The sequence below is a fragment of the Mchenga conophoros genome, linkage group LG16 (genome assembly GCF_057382185.1).
Source record: "Mchenga conophoros isolate Kocher_MC1m ecotype Shallow Benthic linkage group LG16, M_conophoros_male_GT1.1, whole genome shotgun sequence".
Taxonomy (NCBI): Eukaryota; Metazoa; Chordata; class Actinopteri; order Cichliformes; family Cichlidae; genus Mchenga; species Mchenga conophoros.
Window position 1 is genome coordinate 25,706,577 of NC_140541.1, and position 24,446 is coordinate 25,731,022.

At 39.7% G+C, this 24,446-nt stretch overlaps 1 protein-coding gene across 3 annotated transcripts in view; it reads right to left on the reverse strand.

Annotated features, from left to right (window-relative positions):
- The window catches only part of LOC146556921 (hyccin 2), a 52,373-nt gene that overhangs the window by 15,007 nt on the left and 12,920 nt on the right, over positions 1-24,446 (reverse strand). For all 3 annotated transcript variants that reach the window (XM_085250236.1, XM_085250234.1, XM_085250235.1), the window contains exons 2-6: positions 16,732-16,816; positions 9,800-9,881; positions 8,038-8,139; positions 6,110-6,289; positions 1,858-1,938 (exon numbers count right to left, since the gene is read on the reverse strand). In XM_085250236.1, the coding sequence (XP_085106362.1) occupies positions 1,858-1,938; positions 6,110-6,289; positions 8,038-8,139; positions 9,800-9,850 (414 nt within the window). In that variant the 5' untranslated portion in view covers positions 9,851-9,881; positions 16,732-16,816. The remainder of the gene's footprint in view (positions 1-1,857; positions 1,939-6,109; positions 6,290-8,037; positions 8,140-9,799; positions 9,882-16,731; positions 16,817-24,446) is intronic.

A 24,446-nucleotide genomic window follows, 5' to 3' on the forward strand; every position in this document is an offset into this window, starting at 1 on the left:
AAAAACAGTTCATTAAACATTTCCCAGCTGTGGCACCTTTATAGCATGACAGTAAATGATAAATGGCCCTTTTCTTTGTTTAAATGGAAAACTATAACAAAACTTTGTGGAAACGTGTTGAGAAAAATGGAAGAACCAGACTAGGTTTACATGTCACAAAAACAAACTGTGGGGATTGTAGAGACAAAGTAATCCAGCTTGTTCATGGCCTGATGTCGTAATTTTTGTTGTTTTGTTTCATTCTCTTTATTTTTATTATACAAAAGAAAGTAAGTCTTCACAAAAATTAGCCGAGTTAAATTTGTTCATACATATCATGACAGAAAGCATGACTACTGAACAGTCGGTAAAGCCAATGACTCCTTATTTGACCATTTCATCAAATACGTCATATACTTAAATGGATCAAATCAACAAAACTTGTTCAAAAAGAATTGTTTTTGAATTCTCTTTAGCTAAAAACTCTGAAGGGCACCAGAAATCCTGCAATATTGTGGGGAAAAAAATTCTATAAACAGAGCACTTGTGCATTCATGATCTTGTCATCATACTGATCATAAGACAAGACAGCAGAATTTGCTGTGTGGATCTGCTGTGTAGTTTCGCTGACCAAAATCCAAAGCCTTCAACCTCAATTATACAACATGAATTAGCATGTCACGTGGCCTTAAGGATAGTTTTATATCCTCAGCAATGTGACTGCTATATGGTCTGACATGGTTTAACTTCCTATTTTAATCCTTGCCCTGTTACAGATCTGATATCTCTAGGTTACCATAAGCACAGAGGATAAACTGAATAACCAAGGTGTATTTCGCTGTCCAGCACTGTGTCATTCCAGAGACAAGCTAAGGTATTCAGGTTAACAAACAAAGTCATCTTAAATCTTCATGTTGAAATAAAAAGAGGAAGAGGTAACGACCGAGTGCGTGGCCTCTTTGGCTATGTCCAAGTGAGGATGTGTCACAAGGCCATTTTATTCTGATGGTGTGCAGACCAAAAGTCACCTCTAAATTGAATTGATATTCTGTCCTAGGTATCTTGTGTGACACTGAGCAGAGAAGGCGAGGCAGTGGCGCTGAGAAAAAACAAAAAGCAAGTGAGCGGAGTGTATGCTAATGCTGGAGGCCAAGGGATAAGGCCACGTGACGTGCAGAGCCGTACTACAGCTGAGGAAGCTTGTTGTGACTCTCTCACTCACACACACACACACACACACACACACTCACTCACTCACTCACTCTCCTCCATGCTTTCTTCACTCTCTCAGCATGGAGGATAGAGCCTTTCAAGCTTATAATTACAGCAATAAATCGCCCTCAGCACATGCTACACACTCAAGTCTCATCAACACTCGCACGCACAACTCAGAGACAAGCACCTACTGAGGGCTGTCACTCTGTGCTATGAGGAGTAAAAAAGGCTCTAAAATCTGGCTATGAGCTGCCAGTAAACAGTCGGTATGTCCTTTAAAACCTCTTGGTAATGGAATTCCAGGTCAAAGCAACAGTCAATACTGTGCCTGTTGTAGCAGACAGGTCAGCGTTTGCACGAAGCCAGCGTGACGGTGACAGCGACCAAAAGCGACTCAAACACAAAATGAACGAAAGTTGAAATGCTCTCATTTTAAAATCAAAGAAATCGACAAGTGCATAAATTGTTAAATCTTTTCTTATTAGATTTTTGAAAGACACAGATCTGGCAGAGAGGGACTAACACATACAGACAGCTAACTCCTCAAGGTGATGTTAATGAAAAAAAGACCTGCAGTGCTGGGATGTTGAGCTGCCACCTTCTAAATAGCCATTTAAGTAAGTCCTTCTGCAACTTGCAGAGTTGCAGTGAAGAGAGGCTTACCTCATGATATATCGATGGTTTGGAGAGAGATGGAATAGTGAAGGAAAGGAGCTTGCTGTTGCCATCTTTGTCCACGATTTCCTGCAAACCCAAAGAAACAGAGAAGGTGTGTTACTGAAGGAATGCAGGTTTGCATTTGAAACAATGATTCTGATACTGTGAGGTGGGCCTGCTCTGTGGGACATCCACAACCTTTTTTTTTTTTTTTTTTTTTTTTTAAATCAGCTACAGAATTAGGTATAGCAAACAAAATTTGAAAACCACTAAGAATAGCCTTGTACACAGTTAGAAATAGCTTGATCTTTGTGGCATAGTGCAGTATCCTGCTGGAAGCAGCCATCAGAAGATGGGTACACTGTGGTAATAAAGAGATGGACAATGTCAGGAACAGAGATGGGCAGTAACGCGTTACTTGTAACGCGTTACTGTAATCTGATTACTTTTTTCAAGTAACGAGTAAAGTAAGGGATTACTATTGCAAAATCGGTAATTAGATTACCGTTACTTTCCCGTAGGAACGCTGCGTTACTGCGTTACCAAAACCGTGATTTTTTTTGCGAGAATGTCTCATGACAGTGACGTAAGCAAGTGCGACGTTGGTGACAGCAGCTGTGTGCAGATCAACAATGGATAATATATCGAGTGCGGGAGAGAGTATGAGCGTGCAGCGTTTAAAGTGTGGAAGTACTGACCTTACTTTGAGTTTGATTCCATAAAAAGTGACAAAAACATTAGCGTCCATCGTGCGTGGGAAGAAAACTTATTTTTACAGCGAAAAAACCCCCTAAACTTCCGAGCAAGCACCGAGTAGCTACGACGTGATGGGAAACTCACAGAGACACTCGCGCGGATTCTTCAACTGACCGCAGCACACCTGCACCAGGGTAACCCTCCGCCTACCCTGCTCCTGCTTTACAGGTGAAAATAGAGCAAAAGGACCGCTGAGTCTTTGACTTTATTTATTTTCTGCTGTGTTTTACTTGCATCTGTTTGAAAGAGTGAGTGAAAACACAAAAAATATTTTATTTTATGTGCTGGAATGTGTAGAAAATAGGTTTAAATGTTAAACTAATTTATTCAAGTCAGAGAATGTTGCATATAATTAAATGTTTTGCTTGATGCATAAAGTTAAAAGATTAAAACTGATAAAACAAGTTTTAAAAAGAGACTTTTCCATTTGATTACATTTTGTATGATGGATTATGTAGAAAAAGTAGAATTGGGCTGAAAGATCTATCACTTTATCACCTCTTCAGGTTGTAAATCGTGTTTTTAAAAAGTAACTAAGTAACTAAGTAATTAATTACTTTTGAAAATAAGTAATCAGTAAAGTAACGGGATTACTTTTTTGGGGGAGTAATCAGTAATTAGTTACTGATTACTTTTTTCAAGTAACTTGACCAACACTGGTCAGGAAAGCCAACAAGGTCCAAACTGTGCCAAAAAATATCTTCCACTCTATTACACTAGCAGCAGCCTTAATACAAGACAGGTGGATCCCTGCTTTTCATGTCGTTTACTCTAAACTCTGGCCCTACAGTCTGAATGTTGCAGCAGAAATCAAGACTTATCAGACCTGGCAACATTTTTCCAGTCTTCTATTGTCCAGTTCTGGTGAATTGTAGCCTCAGTCCGTTCTTAGTGGAGACAGAACGGACACCTAGTGTGAATGCCTGCTGTTGCAGTCCATCTGTTTCAATGTTCAACATGTTGCATGTTCAGAGATGCTTCTCTGCATACCTTTCTTTTAATGAGTGGTTATTTGAGTTTGTGTTGCTTTCATGTCATTCTGAAGCAACCTACAATGCCGGTCACTGCATAGTTTCTCTTTTTCTGAGCATGTAAACACTAGAGATGGTTGGTTGGGAAAATCCCAGCTGTTTCTGCAATACTCAGACCAGCCGTATGACATCAAAAACGCCAAAAGTGTCACATTCAGAGTCACTTAAATCACATTGTTCCACATCCTGGAACAATGTGATTTAAGCACATTTAAGCAGGTCATCTTCATCATTTCTACATGCCCAAACGCTGCCATGTGATTGGCTGATTAGATATTTGTAAGCAACTGAACATGTGTACTTAAAGAAGAGGCTGATGAGTGTATATTAAGCTTGTAAATGTGATTTTTTTCCCTCTGTGGTGGTTAAGGTGCAAACATTTATCAGTACTGTTGTAGAACCGCCTATCACGCACGCGGTTAAGCCTGGTGTTCGTCTATTCTGCTGGCAGATTAAATGTCACTGCCAGAACCGGTGCCACTCAATTCCAATTTCACACTGCGATGGGTTGCACAAAGATTAACGCTTCTCTGAGAATGATGCCATTTCTACAAGTAATACCTGATTATCTGTGTTCCTGATATATATTAAAAAGAGGAAAAAATAAACATTTACGGATGTACATGAGAACATTTGTGAAACTTTCTCATTTCCCAGATTTATCCTGAAATTCAATTATGAGCAACTCAATAGGACTCAAGTGGCTATTACATGTGAGCATGACGGACACTGTTAACAGAATGAGTAAAGTTGAGACAACTTTTCTTGTTTCAGTTTGATCTCTCCCCCCATCCCCCTTACACTAATCAAAGTGGTGAGCTTTTCTGGTTTTTCAGACAATCTTTCTTATCTGCACTTCTCCTTGAATTTGTTGTTGATTCATGCCTTGGTGTGCCCTTCACTGGGTAACAGTACATCTCTGAATATCTGCGGCGACTGCTGAAAGCAAGGCTGTGTATCAAGGAGAAGTCATCGCTGAAGACAGGCAAGATGTCAATGAGCACGAGCAGTATGTACCTATGCGTGTGTGTGTAGGGTGAGTGGTATAGACTGAGGGATGAATTATGCATGGATATACCCTTAGCTCTGCTGGCTGTCATGGAGCTCTTTCTATTGATATCTCAAGCTCTTAGCACATTTCCCCAGGGGTGTTTCCTGGTGATGCAATCTATCTGAGCTCGTCCCATTATCCAGGGTTTTCCCTGTAGGTCGTCTTTCAAGTCAACAGACGTTCAACCTTAACAATGTTTCACTTGTATTAGATCTAAAGCACCTGTGATTTCCATTTAAAAAATGCACTTTCCCACATTCTTATCCAGGGATAGCTCAGTAGGTAGAGTGGTGGCCCCATGATCGGAAGGTCGGGGGTTCGACTCCACTGAACGGCTACCCTGAGGTACCCCTGAGCAAGGTACCGTCCCTACACACTGCTCCTCGGGCGCTGCACTGGTGGCTGCCCACTGTTTCACTGGGTGAATGGGTTAAATGCAGAGGAACTATTTCCCTATGGGGACTAACACGCACACTTTACTTTACACTTTATCCATTTAAATGCATCTTAAGAATTGTAAAGGCTCAAAATAATGCAACGACCTATATTCATCCATATAACCCTATAGCAGTCTAGTCACACCTCACAAATTAACTTCTGCCAACGAGGTTATGGGTTAGGAGGATTACTTGAAACCTTAAGTCTGGATCAATCAACTTTTGACTACTGTGAGACAAAGTGTTGATGTTCTCACAACTACAAACTATTACAATCAGATTCATGCTTGGCATGGTGGGGAAGCTTTAGCTTTGGCAGAGATATCCCTTTATGGATGATGATGTTGTAAGAGCAGTCGTCAAACTAGAACCAGGACACCTAATAAGCAGTACTCAAAACTGAGGAGGAAAAAAAGCTCAGCAGCAAACAGAAGATACTGGTTATGTTTGCAGGGTAAGCAGTTGACAGATCATGTGAAGGGTTTAACAGTGTGAAACTGGACACTGCAGCCACCCTTGCTCCATATTTCAGAATGAGTCTGTCCCTGATTCTGAATTTTGACAGTCAAATCACATTTGGCAGTTCACTGTGAAGATTTGAATAGTCGTTGCTTGTTTGTTTTTACTGTCGGGATACCACATGGATTTGTTGAATTAATGATCCAGGGAGCATTTCAACATTTCGGTTTTTTAAAAAAGTCCTTTAAGGCTAAATTGTATTTAACTTTTAACAATTTGCAAATGAGCCTTAAACAAATGAAACAAAACAAAGATATTAGCATTGCCTGCTAAAAACAAAATAACTGAAATCTCTGTTCAAGTTACTTCACGGCTGATTGCAGGAACTCTACTGGTATGCACTGCAACACTTTATGGTGGACCTGGTTATCCACAAGGTCGCGTTTAAGGCTCAGCCAGTAACAAGACCATCGCTCTGCATCGGGCATGCTACTGTAACCAGACCCAGAAAGGTGAACACCTACCAAGTTATAAATGCCCAGAAGCAGGGCCTCGATGCAGCCATTGCTCTGACGATCCCTGCTGGCAGTGATGCGCAGATAAACCCACACCAGCTCGGGCAGGAACTGCAGGGTGAAGCGTCGCAAGCGGTCTTCGGAGCTCCGGTACAGCTCGAACAGCTGGTGGCACACAGGCTCCAAGAGCTGGATCACAGATGGAAACAAGAAAATGCAAATTAACAAATTAACACGAGGTCTGACACCTTACTGGAATTTACACCATGCTTGTTAGGCTCTCCCAATAAGGCAGTAAACAAAACTAAATATGGAAACTGAACTGTATTTTTCTGTATATAAAATGTTTAATCCATTTATATTTAACCCCAATATCATAAAAACCAATAAAAGCTGTCATTAATACCATTAACACAAAACAAAAACAGTTTATAGAACATCTAAAATGGTCCTCTTTATTTTTGTTATACGGGGGTGTATTTTTAAGCTCCTGGATGCTCATATTAAGCATAGCCAAGTTTCATCAATGAGGTAGTTTCTTCCACTGGCTCCGTATAATGCTGATGAGAGACAGTATCCTTCTCCACCTGCTGTTCAAACCTTCTGTCTGCGAGGAACAGCCAGTAAGATAAAAGCTAGCTTCAAGGGAGGGTGGCTTTAAAGGAAGAGGAGCTAAAACAGCTCGTTTCAGAGAAAGAATGAACTGCTGGGATGCACCAATGCCTGGTATAAGATATAAAGACCTATAGAGTTAAAAATGAGCATAATAGGTCCACTTTAAGATAATTAAATTCATGGAAATGTATGTCTAGGTTAATATTAAAGAACAATAGGTTCAGGATGACTGCTATAAACTGCTATAAACTATTACCTCCCATTAGCCTCAGCAGCAGCCTTTTTAATAGCCTGCAGAAATGGACTCACATAGCTCTCGTTTCAAAACATGAACGAACGCCATTGTAAACGTAACACGACAGAATGGACAGATGGTGGGAGAGTCTCGCTTCCAGTTGATAGTGCGAGATGCATAGAAGCAGAGGGGATAATTCACTACAACGAAAGCCTCGGCAGATGTAGTGTCAGGGGAGGCCAGCTGAGCCACAGCGTTTATACAGTCCAGGGGTCAGTGTGAGTGAATGCCCACACAGCACGACTGTGTAAGTGTGTTGTACATGGCTGACTGGGGAAAAAGGCGGCAAAGAACTTGGCAAGGCATTTGCCCTTCATGTCCTCAGCTTGACAACAAAAAACAACAGCAACAAAAAAACATGCAAAATTCAAGCACATTACACTCTCCCCTACTTTATCTCTCACACACAGACATGCATGCACTCCTCAATCACTTGTGTCATCATTAATGGGATTGTGCAGCCAGACTGACAGCACTAATGGAAGTTAGATCCCTAGTTGCTTGACACTCAAATTCGACCGTGAAATCGAGGTGAAAACGGGGCCAGAAAGAACTGGAGGCACCAAGTGTGTCATTAGAGCCAAATTAAAGTCCTCTCTCATTGAGTACCTCAGGCCTTTGCTTAGAAACTGTGTCATTAGGTCCCTTTAAAGTACAAAACACCGGTCTAGCTGTGCAGGTGCAAGAAACATCTGCTTAGTAAGAAAAAGATATTGAGGTGCTTGGGCACTGCGGTGACTGTGTCTTTTCCAGCTTTGGCTGCGGACGCTTTAGTTTGTTAGGCAAAGCACTGCATACAGGGAACACAGTGTACCGTCTCACAGGCAACGCAGACGGCACCGCCATTGTGCCTTCCATCATACACAACAGCAGAGTGTGTTGCGGTGTGCATGTACGCCCTGCAGACACGGCTGTGTGTCAAGTTTTTTTGCTCAGTGCCAACAGAAACAACATCATGACTCACAAGCAGCACATTTCCTTGAGCTAAAAACCATCCGTCTGCATGTGCGCGTCCTCCGTGTATTACCTCGTTGTTGGGGTCCTGGATGACTCTGTAGAGAGCTGGGACCAAGGACTTCTTTAGATGAAGGCTGCCGGCGTAGCTGGGGATGTGGGTTTCTGGTAAGGACTAAAGCAAGGAGACACAAAGGACTGTTGAGTGATGCAAACAACTTCTACGTCTAGCCACAAAACTAGAGAACAAGTAAAGACTGTGTGTAATTCTACATCCTGTATTCAATTGTTTCACAGCACACAGTGACTTAACTGTGTGTCAGCATGCTGTGACATGTAAGAAGTCCCTTGATTAAAAATGGAAGCATCAAAAAAAGACTTGAAAAGATTGACTTCCCCAGTCGATGAGTTTGACAATGTGGTAGGTGAAGTAAGAAAAGAAAACTTTTAGGAAAGCATAGCTTTTTGATAAAATAACTCTGAACCTAACAGATTGATGATGTCTGACATCCTCAGAACATCCTGGGGTGAAATCCTTCAAATGGTCAAGATCGTGTTTTGTAGATGACAGACGGCAGCTATAGCCTCTCAGCGTGAGAGTATGATCATTTTGAGGGCAGAACACAATGTGCCTGGTCTGCACCACCATGAGTCATACCATTCTATTCTCATCTTTCGTCCTTTCTCTAGTTTTCTGCTGTCTTTTTCCATTCCTCTTAATGTACTGCACATTATTTCCTTCTTTTTAGCTCGTCATCACCTTTGCACTTTTCTGTTTTGTAAATGTGCTGAACAGACTTTTGCATCAGATTTATGATTGCTAAGGTGACAGAAACTTTGTGGCCGTGTCATAACGGTTTAATGCACTGTACAAACCACAGTGCTTAAAGGAACCCATTCCTTCTTCACAGAATGAGAAAGAAAAGTGACATAAACACTTTTTTAAACTAGTCTGGAACACCAAGAGTGAAGCAACATTTATTATTAATTAATTACAGTCAACTAACTACTTCAACTGAAACACTACAAATACCAAAAAAATAATGAGACGCTTGCTAGCCTGCTATTGTAGTCTTTAGCCTTTTAGATTTGCTATTTGTATTGTTAAAAAAAAAAAAAAAAATCAATTGTTGAGATAATATTAGCCTTTTGTCACTAATAGCTGACAATGCAGCTGAGCTTAAATCTATACTGGAAATGACAAGCGGCACTGTGCAATACATTGAGAAACCGCAAACACAGAAAAACTATTGTTAGCGCTTCACAATTAATGAGTATGTGAAATTGCTTTCAGTATCTACTAGCATTTACAAGAACATGAGGACATGAGGCTGGAACAGCAACTCTTGCACTGTTCTTATATAAAAGCTAACTGATTACTGAAAGCTGAATAATCCCATAATTTATATGCATCAAAAAAAAAAAAAAAAAAAAAAAAAAGGAAAATAAAAATGTATGTGAAAACATGATGAAGCAGATATAAGCAGCTACTTTGCTTGTGAGTTCAAAGAACAAACTATGCACAGTACATTTTGTGTAGTACAGAGAGGTTATGCTGATTAAACACAGCTGACGATAGGCCCGAGTTGACCTAAGCTAGCCACTGTTCTTGCTAGCGTTCACTACATTTAATTAGAATTTACAAAGGACTGAAATGTTAACGAGATGACAGATGCACACAGTTTTTACTCTCAACACTCTTCGCCACAGCTGTTACACACACAGTACGCAGTTCCTCTCTCGAAAATAAAAAGAGAGAGAAAAAAAATAGCCTCCAGGAGTAGATTTCATAGTTATGACTCATGAATGAGAGTAGCGCAATCGAGGGCCTTTACCTTGAATTCTGAGAGCCATTCTTCGACAACACTGCGTTCTGAGCCCAGCATCTTCCTCAGAGACACCCCCCCCTTTGGCTGCCTGGTGGACAAACAGAGGCAGAGGAAGGTGGTGGGTACAGTAATGGGAAGGGAGAAAGGAAAACACAGGAGGAGAATGAAGACAGCAATGTCAATTTTATTTACAAGGAACCTTTCATTACACATAACCTCAAGGTGCTTACTAAAGAAGATAACATAAAAAAAATATGTAGTTTACAATGTCTTAAGGCAATAAACAACACAACAAAACTTCCCAAAGATTTCAAATACAGAACAGGCAAGTGTATGTACTCCACATAAGTATGAAAATATCCAAGCTGTGACTAAGCCCAATAAAAACCAGGCTTAGTAAAAGCTGTGCTTGGTGCTTTTTGGGCTTCCTTATTAAACAAAGTCCCATCTGTTTCTCGATAACAGCTAACATTTAGATTTAGATTTTTCAGTGATAATGAAGGTCAAAAACAAAAGCTCTTTCAGGCAACTCATGTTCATATGTATTTAATAGGACATTTGTATTTTTCACTAGAAAATGAATGTCATTTTTTTCTGGAAGTGTTACCACATAACCAGCTTCTAACCAGGTTAAATCTTCAGTGTAACCTAAATCGGCCAGATAAAAAGAGAGCTACTTTAATGACACGGAACTCTTCATTTAAGCTCAACATAACTAACCAACTAGTTGTGTACTACACACTGGTGATTTTCCTTTGGTGTCAGGTCAAAAGCTCTCTGGTGTGTGCCAACATTTGATTTTATATGCAGGGGGGGGGAAAAAAAAAAAAAAAAAAAAAAAAACTCTGTACAGTGCAAAGGCAGTACCCCAGAAACCATTTACCTTGGCCTGTGATTATAACCCAGCAACAGCAAAAAAAAAAAATCATTCTGAAAGACAACATTAAATCTCATGGGTTTTGAAATAAACAATCAAACATGAAACACAGTGATGCTAAGTGCACATCAGTTCCAGTTAACACAAGCGGCAACATATAAAATCAGCAGCATGCTGTTCTTATCCTCATTACAATGTTATGTAACAAGTCAGCTCGGAGCCAGTACCTGTCACTGCAAACATGAACCACCACAGGAATTCTTTTGAGCTTTCACTCTACAATTCAAATCATAGATGACGAGCTCATGTCTTCTTTCATATATTTGTAACGTCAAAGAACGTCACAGAGCAGAACGATATGGTGGTTAAAAATGGCGAGGGTTTTTAACATTTACAAACAGGACATTTTCTAGCTTGTAATTCATAAAGAGAAATGAGTAATGGGATAGCATCTTCGGCTTCGGCCGCACAGTTATCCTTGGTTCTCTTCTCCATTTCCAGCAGCTAAAATTAACTTCAGCAAACTGTGCAAAGCCATTTCTCCTACAGAACTCACCCCATGGAAAATATATTCTCATTATTTATCCCGTGAAAAGATTTGCTATGAACGAGACGTGTGTCTCAGCAAGGGAGAGGAACTGTGTGTGTGTGTGTGTGTGGATTGGCTGAGTGAGAGGTGGTGAACAGTCACAGGCAGTGACAGTTTGGATACACACTGAAGGTGATGTTGCATGGACCCAGTGTGCCAAGCTGCCACAGTGACAGAAATAAACAATACTTATGTAACAGCAGATGCACTCTGCAGCTTAAAATCAAGGCCATCCTCTCTCTTGATTTGACACCAATGCCCTTCACCAAAGACTACCAGGATTAATTTACCATCACTAACCTTTAGGAAAGCTACTAAGGCTACGTTCACACTGCAGGTCCTAAAGCTCAATTCCGATTTTTTGATCAAATCCGATTTTTTGGTCTGCTTGTTCACACTACAAATAATCTGCAGATTATACAATACAAATAAAATGTTCACGTTTCTCCAACGCTGTCTCCCCACAGTTTCACTAACATCTACACGGGATGGCCAGGAAGCGTTCGCGATGTCTTTTCGGGCGCTTCTCTGGCGCTGATAATTGGTGTCTGTCTTGTGTCAGTGACGTAAAAGATGGATTTAATGCGACATGACCGTTCAAACAGCAGTCGCTTTCTAAAACATCAGATATGTATTGGATTCAGTACCACATACGAAAGTGACCCAGATCGGATTTGAAAATATCGGATTTGTGCTGTTCACACTGTCATGATCGGATATGGGTCGCATAGGGTCAAAAAAGTCGGATTTGATGTGCTTTCGCCTACAGTGTGAACGTAGCCTAAGAAGAATTATTGCTTAACAAGAATGACAATTAGTCTGACTACTCTCACAACCCAAAGATACACTGTAACATTAAGTTAAAGATGCTGTGCTCTTTCACGTCCACATCCACTTTAATGGCTCTTTAATTGTATTTTAGTAGAAAGACTTTTTTTAAACTAAAAACAAAATTCACATTGCTTATTAGGTCTTGTAAAACCTATTTACTGGCTGAGCTGTGGTCAGACTTTCTGCGAATATGACTCAACATTTAACATAACATCAGCTCGGCCCAGTGCTTTTTCTAGGAAAAACCTCTGAGTCTTCTTTAATGATCTTGTTACTTCGAGGACACTGAACCTTTCTAAAAACTCACTGACGTCTCCTTCCACCAACCTCTGGTGCTAGAGCGCTGTCTGTTTTGCCCTGGTGCCTTTTGAAAACGAACCCACATTTCTGTGGGAGTGAAAAACCGAAAGGTGCTCAGTGGAAATTGGCAAAATTTAAATGACGAGGAAAATCATGCTGGGAAGAATCTGTACTGCATCTGTGAATTATCTGTGAATTTCTCACAGCAGTCACTCCCAAAGTGACTTATGTCAGTGATTCTAGCTGTGGGGCCAGCAATTTTGCGGTGTTATGCCTCTTACTGGCACAAAAATGCAGATTCTAAATTAAGCACTGGGCGTGGGGGTGGGGGGTGGGTGTTACTTCACTCACGTACACTAAACAGTAAAATGTTTTTCTCCCTTCCTAACAATATAGAGGTTTATTTATTTGTCAGGCATTCAGCATTTGCTTGGCTTTTCCCCACTTAATTCGTGGTCAGTGAACTTGATCCCTGGAGTCTTTTACAGCATTTGAATGCAGATATCTTATAAATTTCAGCCCATGCAATAGGTTTGTGCCTCAGTTTTGGTGAAGGTGTGGTTTCAGTATTTTCTTTTTTTTGCTGTTGCTTACCACTAACTTGCTGATAGATACGTTTAAATGTGTCATGTGGTCTAAATATGGTGACTTCTGGCCAACGTAAATATACCCAAAACACTAACACACTCCAACACAGTAACACATTAAGTGACACCATTGCCGTCTCCATTTATACACGTGTATGGTGCTGACCACACTCTCAATCGCTCGGTCTTCTGCTCCTGCCTTGTCACAAAAACGTGCCCCCACAGAATGCGACATGTGATAGCAGAGAGTTGCAAATAAACTCATTACAGCTGCATCTGGGTCAGTGTACTGAGATAACACTCTAAAATGTGCAAGTTAACAGAACTGAAAAAGTTCATAAAAACAGAGATTATGCAGGCAGTTACGGCACACAGTACTCTTTAGATTCAACAGCTGCGTGTGGGCAAATTTGGAAATATGCATAAAAATGACTTTGTCAGACAACTAGATTTAGCAAAAAACTGCTTTTATCTTGTAAGCCTGAAACATTGTAAGACTACATGTGCACAGTCCCACTGCTCACACTGACAGTAAGCCATACTGCTGTGAAACCCCTGTTTAATCTTATTCGTTAAACTCGAATCCTTCCAGGCCAGAAAATGGGCACAAACTCTAAGGCCTGTTTGAATGTACATGCTTTTTTTTTTTTTTTTTTTAATTTAGACCATTCTGCACAGTTTAAATAAAATATAATTAAAAACAAAACTGTGTTCTTCCTGCCAACAGATACAGACACCAATAGCTGGATAAAATGAATCAAATGTGGAAAAGCTCTCAGTTGAGCTTCTCTTTTTTAAATCTACATTTTGATACCAAGCTCATCTTCATACTTTTACATTTTAATAGCCACAAATGTAGCTTATTGCTGTGAAATAGAAAGAAAAACTGTTATATAGAACATCTAAACACCAGTGTGGACACTGATGAATCTCTAGGTCCTGAATTAGTTGTTGCCGTTTGTTTTTTTTAAATACTTAAAATGTGAAGGTTCACAGAGGGTCTCAGGATCAATAGAGCTGCAGATGAGAACTACTGACACTAATCACAAGGAATAGGATGTTCCCCTTTAAAGTTTAGTAAATTAGGTACAAGGAACAACTTGTGCCAAAAGAAAATTTTCACAAGCTAATCAGGCAATTTAGAAACAAACTGCAAAGAGAGCACCAATTGTTTAACAAATGAAAAATGGGCAATTAATTTTCCCCAGGGCTCACATGTTTTGGAGGGTCCCACCAATTGGCTTATAAAGAAATAAAATGAAGACTTCGCAGAATTGAGTTTAGATTATTGGTGCAGTAGAGCTGGGCGATAGAACGATAACGATATGTATCGCGATATAACTTTTACTCGATAGAGAAATTAAGCTATCGCGATAGACCTCGCCACTCTTGTCCTCTTAAAAAAAAAAAAAAAAAAAAAAGGTCAGCCGATCCAAATTCAGTAGCGCAGAGCCGAACCAATCACAGCCGCAGCGTCACGTCGCGTGACTTGTTACGTACAGCACAAGTGCCAAGCCGCACGTGTGTTTGTTTGGGAAGCAGCCAGCGGGTAATGGAGCCAGCGCATAATGGAGGAAATGAGTGTGCCGACTAGAAAAATCAACCGAGCGTGACCGAAGAGAAAACAGATGATGGTTCCAATGCCGGAGAGATTGTCGAACGGAAGAGCCATAGAAGTTCCGTAGTGTGAAGGTATTTCGGCTATTTCAAGTCTGACAAAAAACAGAGTAGCGTGCACTGTAAATTGTGCCGAAAGCAAGTCTGGAAATACAATAAACTGGTGCATGCGTCACACTGTGCGCCACGTTATTGTTTCGGTGAAATGAATTTCTACAATACTGTTACTGTTAATTCTACTCTCTGCAGTGTTTAAATGCTTACATATACACACAGTTACTGTCCCTCCACACATACGACTCGGTTCTGCTTCTATGCCCCAGCTTTGTTTACTTTTTCCCACCGAGGCTTCTAGACTTCTGATTGGCCAACATTTCTGCACGGTTAGGAATCTAGCGCCACCTGCTGCTTTGGCATGTTCATAGCAGCGTTTTCCTTCATTTCTGCCTTTATGTGTGGACGGGATTATTTTTCAAAACGAAAACGGAAAATCTCCGTTTTCAAAAATACCCGTGTACGTGTGGACGTAGCCTCAGTCTCTGACTGGAAGCGCTAATTCTTCATTCGGCTTTTGTCAGACTAAAGTAACTGTTACAACTGTTTGAAAAGCTAAGCTATACAACAAGGAGAGATTGAGAATTTCCTTTTAGTTCTCAGTTTATTTGATATTGACAAAAGTTAGTCAGTTTTGTCTGTTCTTCTGTAAAACAAACTAAGATTTATTTTTAGAATTAATACTTTATTTCTAAGTGGAATTGACAATTTAGTCTGTTTCATTTGTTCTATTTTGAAACTTAAACGCTTTAGCGGCTGCCTTTTGTGTAGTTTGCAATATTTGCCTTTATTTATCTGAAAAAGTCTCATGTTCCTTAAGTACATCTACCCTGTTGAACTTATTATGGGAAATAAATATTTAAAAACAAGCTGCTGATTATTTCACATTTTACTTGTGAGCAACGGCACATTTAAATCTTACAAATATAGTTATTTGGCTTATATCGTGATAGATATCGTTATCGCCTGAAATGAAAAAAACATCGTGATATGAAAAAATCTCATATCGCCCAGCTCTATGGTGCAGTCTTCCACAGTAGTCTCAGTTTCTCACATGGCCCTTTGAGAAAAATTTAATAAGCGGGTCAGGTTAGATGCACAAGTGGATTTTCTATGGAATGACCTTGATAGCATTAATCAATGCTAAGAAAGCAAATGATCTGTAATCAACTCTCCTTAATTCAAATGTTTTTATGCAATACTTAATTACTTCACTACCTGTAACCTGTCTGTAACTTGTCCGTAACCTGAGAGTTACAGATCATTCCCAATCATGTGACTTTTGTTGACAATAAACAATTTAAATAAAGTTTCGTCTGGCTACTTATTAATACAGATATCATTTGTTTGCACACTGGTCAAAGAGTTTCACAGCTTACAACATGTCTTCCTCCAACTGTACCTCTCAGTCTTTATTTTAAAAATGAACTGCAGACAGACGTGTAGAAGCAGAACATCCACATCCAGAGGCTAAACTTTAATGCACAAATCTCAGGGTGCTGCAGATAAGCTTGACAATGTTACAAAACAGGCTCAAAGGAGAAAGATATCTGATTTGCTGCAGGGCTGCAGGAGCTGAGCAGATGATGAGATGAACTGGTGGAATTTTGTGTGTGTGTGTGTGTGTGTGTGTGTGTGTGTGTGTGTGTGCGCGCGCACTTCTTAAATCCGAGTCTGTGAATTGAAAGGCTCTCTTTTAGTCAGCTTGTTCGGCTCTTTATGAGGCTGACTCATTTGTTTCCTCCGGCTTGTCAAACCGTCGCTGAGGCAAGCTTGTCAGTTACCATGGGAACAATAGTCAAGTCCTTTTCAGCCACTGGTAAATATTCCCAAATAATAACTCTTCGTTTTCACAAACATAATTTAGATTATATCGCTGTAAGTCAGAGGTTGGATACAACGCAACATGATGTGTGCCAGCATTTGTTCTCCTTCGTATGTCTTTAGCACCGCAATGTTAAAATGGTTTTCAAAGAAAATAAGCAGAAAATGATCAAGAAACGAGCAATGAACAAGACGGTCATGAATATCAACACTACAAACAATGTGAACAACATAATGCAGTATACATCTATGCACTTACCTCAGTGTCCCAGAACTCAAATCTCCGCTGGGAGATGCAAATGGTTCTCCACAGTGTCACACATCTGTCACTCACTGAGGGTCACCTGCAACAACAAGAAAAGAAGAGACCCATCAATCACCATCACAGGAGAATCATCCTCAAGACATTTAACTACAGTCGTACTGTTTAAAATTACTGTCGTCGATGATGGTGAACAGTGTCTATCCATAATTTCCCCAGAGATTTCATAAATGTGTTTGACCCATCTTTGCTGGCATTGGCTAGAATTTAAAAAAATTTAAACATTAGTGCTATCCTCATTAGAAACTGACATCCAAACAGACGATGCAGTGTAAGCAACATGCTAGTCAGTCAAGCAAGTAACTTGGGGTGACACAGAATAAATCAATGTAGGAATGGAAATTTCTGAAATGCTAGCAACCTTTAAACAGCCCCATTTTTATCACTTAAATTTTTAGTTTAGTTGCTTTTGTTTAGAAACACCTGTGTATGGCTTTACAGATGTCACAATTCAATTCATCCATCCATCCATTCGCTTCCGCTTATCCTTTCCAGGGTCGCGGGGAGTACTGGAGCCCATCCCAGCTGTCATAGGGCGAGAGGCGGGGTACACCCTGGACAGGTCGCCAGTCTGTCGCAGGGCTAACACATAGAGACACAGACAACCATTCGCACTCACATTCACTCACAGATTCACACCTATGGGCAATTTAGATTGACCAATTAACCTATCCCCACTAACTGCATGTCTTTGGACTGTGGGAGGAAGCCGGAGTACCCGGAGAGAACCCATGCAAACACGGGGAGAACATGCAAACTCCACACAGAAAGACCCCGGCCTTATGGTGGAATTGAACTCAGGACCTTCTTGCTGTGCAGCAACAATTCAATTCAATTTTATTTATATAGCGCCAAATCACAACAACAGTCGCCTCAAGGCGCTTTATATTGTAAGGTAGACCCTACAATAATACATACAGAGAAAAACCCAACAATCAATATAACAGGAAAATATTCTGCAAATCACAAGCTCACAAGTCCAATACTCATATGCTCAATAATCTGCCAGCCCAAATGATTATAAAACCTGGTACTAAAGGTTTGCAAAAATAAAACAACAGGGACGACCTTGCGGGGTTAATCTAATGGCCACTTGAGGCTGGCTCCAAGAGAGAGACAATCCCCACAGACTGTCATGTTAACTTTTAGAGAATTGAAAAGCATGTTTACAGCCTAGTACAAAGAGAGGTTGGTCTCTATGGATAATAAACACCTTTACAACAACCTGACAGTGAGTGAATCTTTATTTTAAAACTCTTCTTGGATACCGGGGCCAGAGGCACGGCCACCTTGTCATAGGTGCACCCACAGAAGGAGCTGTAGCTATCTTTGTGCTGTTACAGCATTATAATCAAATTATACTACAAATAATAAGGCCCGCTGCCTAGGGCTGCTCAATTAATCGAATTTTAATCACGATTACGATCTGGGCTTTCAACGATCATTAAAAATGACTGAGCCGATTATTAGCCCCTCCCTCATTTATCCGCGACACCTTAAAGGCCGGTCCGTGAAAATATTGTTGGGCATAAACCGGTCCGTGGCGCAAAAAAGGTTGGAGACCGCTGATTAAGAGGACCCGAGGGAAGCTCGAAAAGCTAAGCAGAAGTTATTTGGAGAGTGACTGATGTTGGTTGAAAAGAGAGTTTAAAAAAAAAAAACTTCAGTGGTGTTGCACACTATTTTATATTATTTTTTTTAAGTCATTGTTAACCCTTTAAAGCCGGTCAGAGCTGCACGCTCCGTTTTGCGTAACTATTGTTAAATCCCTGTAGAACCTGAACCGTGTAAGCTAGCGCAATAATTTGTTTTGCATATGAAACCGGAGGAGTTGTACTTACATCTTATGCCATCAGCTTGTCCTCGGTCACGGTTTCGTTCCACATATAGCTTTGCAAAAATTGCATAAAAAGCGCTTGCAGGAACAAAAACATAATATTCCAGAAACACGCTTTGCCGTTCCTATCAGCTGTTCGTAACACTTCCCACAGTGAAATGATGCACATGCTGTTTTCTTTGCAAATTTGCATCATAGGATTGTTTTTCGTTTTTCCTGCAGTATATAAAAATTGCTGTATCTCCAAAATAAAACTATGAAGACACTCAAAATAAATTTCCTGTGGTGGGAAACTATTTTTTGCAACTTTATTGTATTTAAAGTTTTGAGGGATAAACCTCTTAAATTTCTCCAAGTAGAAATATATATAAACAAAACAAAAGCGATTTTCAATTTTTTTTGTAGTTTATTGCACTTTTTTGCAATTTATGTAATTACTATGGACTTAATGCATACATATTATTAAAATATGGGCTATAACAGTTGTATTGATGTATAGCAACTTGAAATGCTCCCACAAATGGCACTACAGCATGTAAAAAAATAATATAAGCTCTGGTGGACTTGGTTCTATAGTAGGTCTTAAAGGGTTAAATAAATATCGTCAAATAATCGTGATCTCAATTTCAGTGAAAATAATCGTGATTATCATTTTTGCCATAATCGAGCAGCCCTACCGCTGCCTTATATAAAAACTGTACAAGATGTTTTTGCTGAAGTTTTGATGAGTTAAAATTTTGTATTTATTAATCTGCTGTCTAGCACTAATTAGGCTTTTGTTCTTAAAATGGTAACAGTTCCAAAATAGCCCACGGTGCTGACCAAAACACTAATGGCTTCAAAATACCTAATCCGTAACTACCCAGGGTCGCCTTGGTTACGACCGCCTTTATAATATCTATGGCAAAAAAAATAAGATTCAGTTAACAATTCATTTTAATCAACATGTCAATTGTTTTCCAGTGTATTGCCTGTTTGGTCTATGACACGTCTGAAAACAAAAAAGCACATCCACAAGGAGTGACGTTAAACACCCATTTTGTCCAAAAAATGTCAGCAAACTGAGTCATCAACTTATCTTTTCTGCTCTAAAGATTGATGCTTTGTAGTAATTGCAAATAAACTCCAAAATGAGCAACAGCAAATGACTCAAGTGACTCAAATGACTCAATATGCAGTCATGAAAATGGACAAAGCAGCTGACGATACGGAAACCAGGGGGACAGTTGCTACAACAGTTCACTAAAAGACACACAGCAATTGTGAGAAACATTTCTACTATGGAGAGATGCATTACCAACAAGCAAAATCATTTCTGTGTCATAATGGAAACCCGTGTGCATTTTTCTCTAGTACTTTTGAAGGTTATTTTGAGTCACGGCACAAGGAAATTTTCAAGCTCTTATTGTTGCATAGCAACAGTCAGCTGGCCAACTTGTTGTCCTCGCCTGCTAAAAATGCATCCTGAGGATCCACACCCATAACATTTCACTGCATTTGACAAAATAAATCATTGTTTAGTGACACGCAAAAAGGCCTCTGCAGATCCCTGAGAAGCAGAAAGAGCCACATCACCGAGCGACCCATTTGCTGTTAAGTATTTCGAACACAGCCTTGTGTTTATCTGACCGAGTCTTACATTAGCAATTCATCACTAAGAGCCAAGGCAGTCCCATCTGTCTGGGATGATGTGTGTACCCTCTCCACCTATTGTAAGCTCTAAAGAAGGTGTTTATTTTCCGTCACCAGATCGAGTATATTCATTCTGTATGACTCATCAAATCTAAGGGTAACAGCGGCTCCGGGTTGAGTGAATAGATCAAAGAGAGGGACAAGGACTGAATAATAGAATACAAACAAAATCTGTGACCTAAGTAGATTACATGTACGAGGACAGAAACGTGTTATATAAAGATAAGGTTTGAAAGATTTTATCATTAGTTCTTTAGAAACAGAAGTTAGAATAGTTCCCATTAAATGTGATCACTGTGTCTCACTGACTCTATATGGTATAAAACGCAGTATCTTCAACCCCAGGGTGGGTCTATAATAGTTTTTTCATTAACATGAAAGGACTTTATCAGGCCCTACCCAACACACAAGCTGCTCAGGAATATTTGAAGAACATGACATAATCCCAAGGCATTAATCTGGCCTCCAAACTTTAAAACTTTTAAATCAGCCAATTACAACAACACAAAATTAGCTGACACTTACTTGGGTGATTCCTCCCGTCTCCAACCATCTCATTCCCATATTTGCGTGTAAACTGTGCACTCCAGCCAGCCGTCACTGTTGGCTAAATATGTCATGCACCTAATGAGGTCCTGGCCAATGACAATAGGCAAACTTTCCTTGAAGGAATGCTCTTCCTCTATGCAAGACCTGCTCATTGTCCTTTGGCGGGGCTCACAAGGGATCAGTAGTGTGCCAACCCATCCTGTTTACAACGCTTCCAATCTTGTGTCACAATTCCTGTGCTCAACACTCTGCTAAACAGTGCATACAGCTAAAACAAAGCCAACTAACCAACATATTAAACTACACTAAGTAATTTGTGCACTTTGTTCCAAGACAGACCAGTTAACACACAACACGCTCCACTGTAAATTTGCAATGAGGCAAATAAAAGTTAACATTTTATTTGAACTTTTATTTGATAAAAAACTAAAAGCTCAGCTATTCAATGGAAAGTAAAAAAAGAAAAAAAGAAGTTAATTCAGGCATGTCTGACATTAAGTACTGGAGAGCAAAGCTGCCATGTGGAAGTCTCGACTCTCATGTAACTAACAAACCCCCCAAACCCCAGTTTTAAGTTGTTCAGCCTTGTAATTCAACAACATACATTACCCCTATTACCCTAACTCAGAAGCTGCAAGGAGTCCTGCATCATTTTAGCATGTGGAAGGAGTCACAAGGGTTCACAGCAGTCGTCAGATTGCACAGTGCTACAGACATGAGGGCGGCTCCGTAAAGTTAAACGCTGATGCTTTGAAATTCAAACTTATATGTGTTTTGCTAAAGATACCAAGTTAAGATTGATTGGGATGTAAAAAGTTTTGCAGTTTACGGTGTAATAGACTAGAGTACAGAATTTGTAAAAATGGTCTGAGGACTTTTTTCTTAATATTTATAATAATCTTACTATAATGATCGTAGTGTGCATATGCATGTATACATGTCTGAATGCCTGTTCCTCAACTCCTCCTAGACGTGTTAATCAGTCTGGTTTATATAATTATTGTAGGGTCTTTAGCTTACAAGATAAAGCACCTTTAGGAGACTATTGTTGTGATTTGGGACTATAAATACATATTTTTTTTAAATTGCTTTGAATTGGGTGAAACATACTATATAAAACTGCCTAGGGTACCAGGATAATCAGCATATAAACTAATTCCCCAAAGCTATATAAAAAACTCACATCCTTACAAATGATATACTTTAGATGACCTCAAAACAAACTGCAACATTACAACTACTTCATGTGTATGTTGTTGAAATTATGTGACATTTGTAAATACGTTTTTGCTAGCCATTTTTGTGATCTCACTATATTCGCTGATATAATGAAGATAAATGGTAACCTGATGAAATAACATGCGTGTCCATATAACTAGCAAAAACCTCCTCTATTTGATAAAAATATTGCAAGAGTTTAGTCTCAACAGAAGAATATTTTATTAAAATCCTCACAGTATTAAGGTGAAAGAGTGATTTCATTCACATCACCTGTTACAACTTAGAAAGCTGAGTAGCCTAGTCACACAGACATACTCTGTGAAACCTGGAATCTCTGAGTCTAAACACTGTGCCCATAGGCTAAGCTTTCAAATGAAAAAACCATCTTAAAATCTGTCAAGCTGGTAAAATCCAAAAACAACATAATCTTAAATGCTGGGTCAAAGCTGCTGTGTGTGCCATGAGCCGTCTCCTCTCCTGTACTGACTGGATGGACGTACACGGCTAACAGATGCAACACTGAGACGTGTTCAACCCTAATGGACAAACACGTTTATGACATTAAGTAATGAGTATGTGTGCCATCTGTGTTTATCTTACTGTCTTAATACGTAAACCCTTTAAACTTGAGTTTTACTGATGGGCAATATACTGTACAACCGATGATTGTGTCAGTAAAATAACAGGAGACACATGGGCGACAATGCGTGACATGAAAAAACACACAACCTTAGGAACTTGACGCCTTAGCAGCTGTGTGTACAATAGCCATCATTCACTACAGACAGATGAATCACACAGGTTTCCGTGACTGAGAGACTTATTAAACCAATGTCAACAAACGCAAGGTTAAAGCCACACAAGGTACAGAGAGCCACTCTTTGCACTCGGAGCAGGGGAGACAAGATCAGCACTCAAGAGCGTTACAGTTATTCTGTCCTGGTTATAATCAACAGCAGAAACAAACTATGCTTGTTTGTGTAAACAAAGATAAACTAATCAGCTTGGACTTTTTGGCGACACAGTTTCAATTTTTTCTAGCAAGTGATGGCAGCTTTGTTGTTTTTGCTGCTGAATGAATCCCTGTTGACGAGCGGTCATGAACAGACCCAATCAGACAATCAGACTTTTTCAATGAGCATGCCGAGGAAAAAATTTTCAACTTTTTTGGAAATTAAAAAAAAAAAAAAAAAAATTCACAACCAAGTCAAGGTAGATGTGCTACAAATTTATCTTTCACCACATGCAACAAACATATGTTGGAAAGTGAGGGTTCAAAACAGACTTTAGAACCATCTGCAACAAAAAGGAGAAACAGAAATGTTTTCACAACAGATGCAAATGTTCGAGTAGCGTTAGCCAGCAGTGTGAAAACTGGGTGCAGTACCTTTAAGTAGAACTTGCAAAGTCCTAACACTCTGGCAAAAATGTAAGTCATGTTCTGCAGATACTGTGACAAGTGGTTTGTGATCACACCAGTAGTTTCTTTCATCTACACCACCAGCATTTCAACTTAATATGAGCCAGCAGCTGTAATCAAAACTGATAAACACCCACAAAGTTCAGTAATTCAAATATTCAGTGTCCATTTTGAAAAGCGGATTTCAGTCACTATCCGGTCGTTCAGTGATGACGTGACGAATCCTACTTCCGGGCCTAAAGTAGTCTGCGTTTAATATGGCTTTTGTGTTGTTAACATGTTTAATGTTTTGTATTTTCTTCTATTTAATCTCAAAAAGCTCCTAAAACAGTCAGTGATCACTGTTGACCTCCCTCGGCTTCTATTACCGCTAATCATTTATTTAAGCTCAGTTTTTAAAACCTTAGGATGTAACTACAGCCCAGCCCATGCAGCAGTATATGAATGACTAACCTCCTATTGTGGATGGATTATCTCAGTTGTTCTCCTGGCTGACGTTTGGTCCTTTTACAGCATCCTGCCATGCGATTACATTTGTTCCTGACCACCGAGAACACTCACGTTAACTTTTATCGAGTGGGAAAAAAGTTAGCTTGTTTATATTATGCTAACATAGCTGTGTCGCTAGCGGTCACGTAGCACATCATTATATACCAGCTAGCCAAACTTCAGTAACCTTACAAACGTCACTGCTGTTTAGTTTTCTGTCTTCATTTATGCTGGAAGTGATAACAGAGCTGTACGTTTTAATTTGTTTCCAAAACCCCGCAGTCAAGACATGCTATATTGTATTTAGATAGAAGCTAGCGAGCTAACTTCCTGCTAACTTCTAACTCTGTTAAATGTCATAAATTCCGTTTTCATGGATGCCTGGATGTTAAACTCAATTGTTACACCTGGTAGAGCAGAACGCTGATCATTTTATTAAAGATG